The 7,218-nt window shown below is 35.3% G+C and overlaps 1 protein-coding gene and 1 long non-coding RNA gene across 2 annotated transcripts in view; one reads left to right on the forward strand and one right to left on the reverse strand.

The window, feature by feature from the left end:
• Positions 1-654, reverse strand: part of LOC139757374 (long-chain fatty acid transport protein 1-like) — a 157,454-nt gene extending 156,800 nt beyond the window's left edge. Inside the window, exon 1 of the mRNA XM_071677784.1 lies at positions 235-654. Within this exon, the coding sequence (XP_071533885.1) occupies positions 235-390 (156 nt within the window). The 5' untranslated portion in view covers positions 391-654. The remainder of the gene's footprint in view (positions 1-234) is intronic.
• A 2,549-nt stretch (positions 655-3,203) lies between these two features.
• On the forward strand, positions 3,204-6,359 carry LOC139757376 (uncharacterized). Its single transcript, XR_011714606.1, has 2 exons — positions 3,204-3,440; positions 4,979-6,359. It is a non-coding gene; the product is annotated as an uncharacterized lncRNA (long non-coding RNA).
• Positions 6,360-7,218: the final 859 nt, after the last annotated feature.

The raw sequence follows: 7,218 nt of genomic DNA on the forward strand, positions 1-7,218 counted from the left end.
AGGGCCATGGTGACATAAATCACCACCACCCAAGTTCAAGAGTGTTCCTCCTACAGTTAACATAATTCTACAAAATACAGTTAAATTCTATGAGCACAGTACCTTTTCTTTTGATATTTCATCTATTTCCCCATTGTTGTACATTCCCTTCAATATTTCCCCATTGTTGTACATTCCCCTCAATATTTCCCTATTGTTGTACATTCATTCAATCTGATTACTAAGATTACCAACCTGTACATTTCTATTTTCCTTTAATAACCAACATTCCAGTACAGAATGAAGCAAGCTCTGGGATCTAGATTTTCTACATACTCTACTTTCTTCATCGTGCTCACTTCTCACCACTCCAATTTTCCAGTAATATTCATAACCTAATCTTAACCTCATAAACACCCATCTTTCCCATTTATTGAATTTGTGTTCTTAAAAATATGTACATAATGTTTCAATGTTCCACTCTTCTCATATATTTTGTTTCTTCTTAACTCATCCCCTATCAGTTGTTTTTTCCTTATTGTGTTCCTTACTTGTTTTAATGTTTGAATACCTGTAATATCTACCTCAATTCTTGTCAGTGGCTCTTTTGGCTTCCATGTCTACCATTTTATTCAGAGCAATACCCACATGTGGTGTAACCCATAAAAATTGAACATTACTGTTTTGTTTTCTTATTTCATGTACTAACTTTCTATAGATACAAGTGATGTTTTAAAAAATGGGCTCCATCTGTACAATGAATCCAAAGCTTGACAACATTCTCCATCCTGTTAAACTGCATATAATTCAGCCTGAGTTGATGATATAGAGTTGCTCAGAGTAAATACAATTTTGGTGTCCACAGAACCCTCATCTGAATACTGTCTTATATGGATCCCACATCCTATCCTGCCACTTGATAAGAGGACCCATCACAATGTACATAAAATAATGTCTTTCATTTTGGTTAACTATCAATCCTCCTCCCATACATTGCTCTCAACTCTTCTGATTCATATAATTTGCTCACAGTCAGAGGCACTATGTCCACATTAATATCTTGTTCTTCCCGCACTGGGTGTTATAAATTATCTGAAAAGCAGTATACCTGTCTATCAAGTGACATTTTTCAAGTAAATCTGTGATATTTTCCAAGTAAATTTATAATTCCTTTCACATATCCTCTCCTTTCTGGTTTCTGTGTTGTTAATATGGTAATGTATGTACCGTTAAAACTCCTTCCCACTAATTCCTCTCAACTGAAACGTAGCAAGTGTTAATTTCTTCAACTGTGAAATAATTTATAAACAATTTCAATTTCATTTTCCGTCATTAGTGCATACCAGAGGTTAGTTTTGAGTATTTCTTTATTTCATTGTCAAACTGATAAAGCAAGGTGTGTCCTACTATCACTTCAGTTTATGGAAGAACAACGTCATCGCACTCACTACTCACTTTTTACAGAACATCTGGTAACTTTTAACTTTCCTTGCACCACAATATTTGTCTCTTCATAAGTACAATTTTCTCAAATATTTTTAAAACTCTGTGACAGAAGTTTTAACCCCAAAACATCCCCAGGACTTGAAAGACCTCTCCACTTTTGTCAGATTACTTTAAAGGTCTGCTTTACTATTGCACGTATGGTTAAATAGTGTTCAAACAGTTCTCCACACTATTCCATTAAATCTTAAATTTCTAGCATTATACCATTAACTGACTAATCTTCGCTAGTTCTTGGAATGGTCTTGAGTTGGTTTTACTTTTGATCCTAAAGAGCAATTACGATGACCATACAATGCATCACACTATAGCATACTTCTGAGCATGTTCTGTTACGTGAATTTTGTTCTTCCAAGTGGCCACCGTCCATAACCAACCGTTATAATGTAACAGTACAGTCCGACAAGAGTTAGGCTTGGACTGTCTCCGTTTTTTTTAAGTAAATTGTCAACAAGCAATAATTATTCCCATGAAACTTACATAAAATTACCTTGTATATAAGCCGGCTGATATCAAAAAGATAAGACTGACCACAACTGCGTCCGATAACAATCAACCTTGACTAATTACAACTCACCTAAGAGTTTGACAAAAGAACGAAATCAGAGTTGCCAGATGCTTGGGTTCAAATTTCCCAAGATCTGAGGTGCAAATTTCCCTAAACAAAAATTTCCCCATTATTTTTACTTCCAATTGTAATTAATATCTTTATGTTGCGATTTCTAGCTGTAATTAACTTTCTGTATTGAATATGTTAGGGGAAATGAGAAAGTGTATATTGCAAGCTACAGTACTATTATATAAAGTCCTCAGTCATCACGCTGTTCATAATATTGTAAGCGTAACGTATTATTTTTGTTTCAGTTGTGAGCATCAACTCACACTGATCAATTTCCACACAGCATTCTTTTTTTTGGGGGGGGGGGGGGTTACGGGGACTGGAATGAAAGAGCAAAATATCATACGAGTTTTCTTTTGTTTAATACATAGGATCTTAATGCTTTAAGAAATAAACAAAATAATCTTGTCAAGAAAATCGTAGCGCCTTGCTGACAACTAAAAAACTTTTCATTGTACTACTTATTTCATCGCTTTCCTATAACATACAATCATAATCCTATATATTTCAAATTCATCAGTGAAGGACATTCTACTCTGTCCTGTTTACAACTAAGTACACACCATCATTCAACACATCAGTTAATTCTAAAATTTTACAAGGACATACCAGTAAACAGTAGCTACTTTCTTTTGTAAACTTATCAGTCTGAATCACAGTTTGTCATGTATTCCTGATCTCATGTCTAATAAGGGTGGCGTCATCTGGGAAATTGTAATAAGAATCCTCTTTCAAGTAACGCTGAGTATGCTGTAATCCAACTAACGTTTACTAATTTTTTTTGTTTTCATATTGTTTACTGCAAAGATTCTCTCATCAGTAGCCCTTGAATGTGGAAGGCACAATACACAAGATACGAAATACAACATACAGCTACACAAGTTTTTTTTTTAAAGAAATATTACGTAACAAAAAATATTTGTTCACAATGAAAATACCCCAAAATTCTGAAGGAAAATCTATTTCTCAGTAAAAATTCCTCAAAATCGGACCAGAATTCCCCAACAATACCAATAATTCTCCAAATCTATAAGAAATTCTCCATGTCTGACAACACTGGAAAAAATCAACAAAATAACCGTATCTTAGCGACATTTCCCTATGTTCAAGTAATCTTTTCTTGAAGTACCGATACTGATAAATCAGAATTTGAAAATGAATATTATAAAATGAAAGGATGTCATTAAAGAATAAAACAACCAAAAAATGAGTGATAAAGGTCTTGACAACCAAAGAGAAATAAATAACTTGTGACGGAAGAGCAATGGTTAGACCACTTACCTGATAAGCGCCGTAAGCGGCAGAGACAACAGCATATGCTGTTGAAATGTCACTGTTGGTGTGTTACCTCTTAGTTTTTGTAATTACTTGTTTGTCCTATACGGTGAGGGAGTTTTACACTCGTAGAGCTTCATCTCATCATCATTCCCTCGTCATCAAACTTTTTCATTATGTTGTATGCGTTTACCATGTCATCTTACTTCACTAATCCACCACTTTCATACAAATAATATCCTTTACTTGTTCCATCTCTACATCTCGAAGAACTTTTCACTGTAATATCTATTCTTGAAACTGGAAGGATAATATCATGTCACTCTATCCTTTCTTCTAACGTGGGCAAACTTCAGCCTTTAGTTCAGCTCTTTTAATTCTGTGCCACATTTTCTGACTTTACCTAAACTTTCTGTACTGTAACTTAAATCTCTGTGCTTCCTTGGTGTGGTAACCAAACTTCTGGGCCATAAAACAAATTTTGGCTTTATGTAGGACATGAACAGCTTACAAAAATATCTTATTCCCCAAATACTTGCCAACCGGTAGTTTTTCTTCACTATTCTCCTGCCACAGGAGCCTTCAAAAAGGTCCTGGAAACACAGCGGCTCCTCCATAGAAATTGGCTCTGGAGTTATTTTAAATACAAAAATAAATAAAAGATAGAAGACCATGAAGGTGAGGCATAGTTTAAGGTGGAGCAAATGATTTGTTTGTTGAGGGACTCTCATCCAAATCTGGTGACAGGTAGTATCCTGAGGGAATTTAGTTTGTGTTACTTTTGTGTGGTTGTTACTGATGTGGTAGTGAATATCATGTGTCTTTTAATACATGAAATGGTTAGTGTTTTGCTCAGTGAAAGTGAGTATCCATCAGGATTTTTACTCATTATATAGGAATTTATACAGTGCCTTGAAAGTATATAAAAAAATTGTCACCCAAAAAATGAGGCATTATTGTAATAATAATTTCAAAATACCAGTTTGTCAAGTTGCTAATTTTTCTTTTTGTTCTAAATTAGGTGCACAGCGATCTCATCTACTGGCAGTTAGTTATCTCTTTAAGTTTTCCTAAATGTTTTGAGTAAATCCTATCATTTATATGGTCATCGTAAAGAGACTTGGGTTTTTACTGTATTGTCCCTAACATGTTTAGTTATGAAAGTATACCATTTTGTTCACAATCATGAGCTTAAAATAGCCTTTAATGTGACATCGATTGACCACTCATTTTCAAACCTATGTATTTCTAATGAATTTACATATATGTGCCTATTGGTCCTTAAGCTGATCTTTCTGACTGTCAATGACCACAGTCACCCGGACTAATATGAGTATGAAAAATCTTTCCATAGTTGTCCTACAAAGTATTGGAATGCCCTGTCAGTGGCAGTTGATCTAAAGTACCCATTGATTAGACTGCAAGTTATACTTTGCACATAGTTATGTAATTGCAGTGCATTAAAGGCTCATCTGCTCGTGTCTTTTGTCAGTAATTGAGAAATATATGATTATTTTCTCCTGTCATGATTTAGATATTTTCTGAAGCTAATTCTCTGTCATCATACTGTGAAAAACCTTATCATAATTCCATTACTAACAGGACCAGGCCGTGTGTGCCCTTCTTCAAAACATAGGTGGAGTTACCGTGGTGGGTATTGCTTCAAAATGCAAACATGAAGAAATGAAAGCATCAGTCACTCATCTCTTAGACCATGGAAGTGATATCCAAACAGAAGTCAGGAAGTAAGTTGAGTGATATCCAAACAGAAGTCAGGAAGTAAGTTGAGATGCTTATGATAGATTATTGTAATACTGTCTGTGAATAGGCTCAGAGATGATGATGCTTGAATTAAAAAGAAAAAGCAAGCTTATGTTCCATTTGGATTGTGTAATGTCAAAAGAACTGTTCTGCTGTTGGATTGTGTAACATCAAAAGAAACATAAAGTTAACTGCAGTTAGGATGCTTATAGCTTTTATTAGTATATTGCCACATCCAGAGCTTTGCTAAAGAAATGAAACTGCAGAGTGCAGCAAACTACTATGGATGCAATGATTTCCTGCATGTCAAAATAATATTCTATTGGTAGAATAAATTTAAAAAGGTACATTTTATGCCGGGGATTACTAGTATGATTTTTTTTTTCAAAGAAGGCTTATTACTGTGAATTTCTTGAGGACACATGCTTATTCAGTTCAGTAGCCCAGTGTCACCCAAGTAATTATATCTTAACTCTTAGGCAGTGACATGCCAGTACTCTGATCTGCTGTGACAGCAGCAATGTTCTAGTGGATTGGCATTTTAGTGGCAATGTTTTGAATTCCTAGCTTGTATCATTCCATAGATGAAACTTGCAATCTAATGACATGTCTGGAAAATATATCATGCATCACAGTCACCTACAAATCATTAGATTGTAATTACTCATCAAATTTGGAAGGCAGAAATCTTCTTTATCTTCCTTTTCTATATAACTGTTCCTGATACAGTTTCTGGTAACTGTATGTATGATTACATTGCTTATAGCAGAATAAAATCAAAATGATAATCATTCCTTCAGTTCTGTTGCCAGACTCCACCTGCACAGAGTGACACCACAAGTGAAAACTCAGAATTCTTCTCTAAGGGTGTGTCATAGTCAGTGTTCAAAAAGGAGTACATTCTCATTGAGGAACTTCTCATCCTGAGGAGTATATCATTTCCCTGCTGTTGACTGTAAAGCAGCCTTGAAGTTGCAGGATCCCCATAAAAGGGGACAAAGGGTTATATATTAAAACAAAAAGTACGACAGCAGTAGCTCAATGTCTTGTCCATTATACAGCAAACTACTTTCATGTCGTGTAATTCTGTCGGGTAAAAATAGTTTTCATGTGTGTCAAACGTGTTGAAAGAAAAATTGATTTTGAGGTGAGAGGTTTTGATTATCAACTGTGCGCAGGTTTAAATGACTTTGATCTACAATTTTAAAGATTATTATTTGTGGGAGAGATTTTTTTTACCCTTGAGCCTTAAAGGGCTAACTTGACCCATTTAATGTGGCTAGTTATTTAGTGTGCCACAACTGTGGATACTTTAAGTAAATCTTAAAAAATTATTTTTTGTATTACCTTTATAGTTTTTATATATATATATTTTTTCTTTCAAACTATTCGCCATTTCCTGCATTAGCGAGGTAGCGTTAAGAACAGAGGACTGGGCCTTTGAGGGAATACCCTCACCTGGCCCAATTCTCTGTTCCTTCTTTTGGGAAAAAAAAAAAAAAAAAAAAAAAAACGAGAGGGGAGGATTTCCAGCCCCCCGCTCCCTCCCCTTTTAGTCGCCTTCTACGACACGCAGGGAATACGTGGGAAGTATTCTTAATCCCCTATCCCCAGGGATAATATATATATATATATATATATATATATATATATATATATATATATATATATATATATATATATATATATATATATATTATTTTTTTTTTTTATTATACTTTGTCGCTGTCTCCCGCGTTTGCGAGGTAGCGCAAGGAAACAGACGAAAGAAATGGCCCAACCCACCCCCATACACATGCCTTGATTCAATCCACTCACAGCACGTCAACCCCGGTATACCACATCGCTCCAATTCACTCTATTCTTTACCCTCCTTTCACCCTCCTGGATGTTCAGGCCCCGATCACACAAAATCTTTTTCACTCCATCTTTCCACCTCCAATTTGGTCTCCCTCTTCTCCTCGTTCCCTCCACCTCCGACACATATATCCTCTTGGTCAATCTTTCCTCACTCATTCTCTCCATGTGACCAAACCATTTCAAAACACCCTCTTCCGCTCTCTCAACCACGCTCTTTTTAT

This window comes from Panulirus ornatus, chromosome 26 (assembly GCF_036320965.1).
Source record: "Panulirus ornatus isolate Po-2019 chromosome 26, ASM3632096v1, whole genome shotgun sequence".
NCBI classification, from domain to species: domain Eukaryota; kingdom Metazoa; phylum Arthropoda; class Malacostraca; order Decapoda; family Palinuridae; genus Panulirus; species Panulirus ornatus.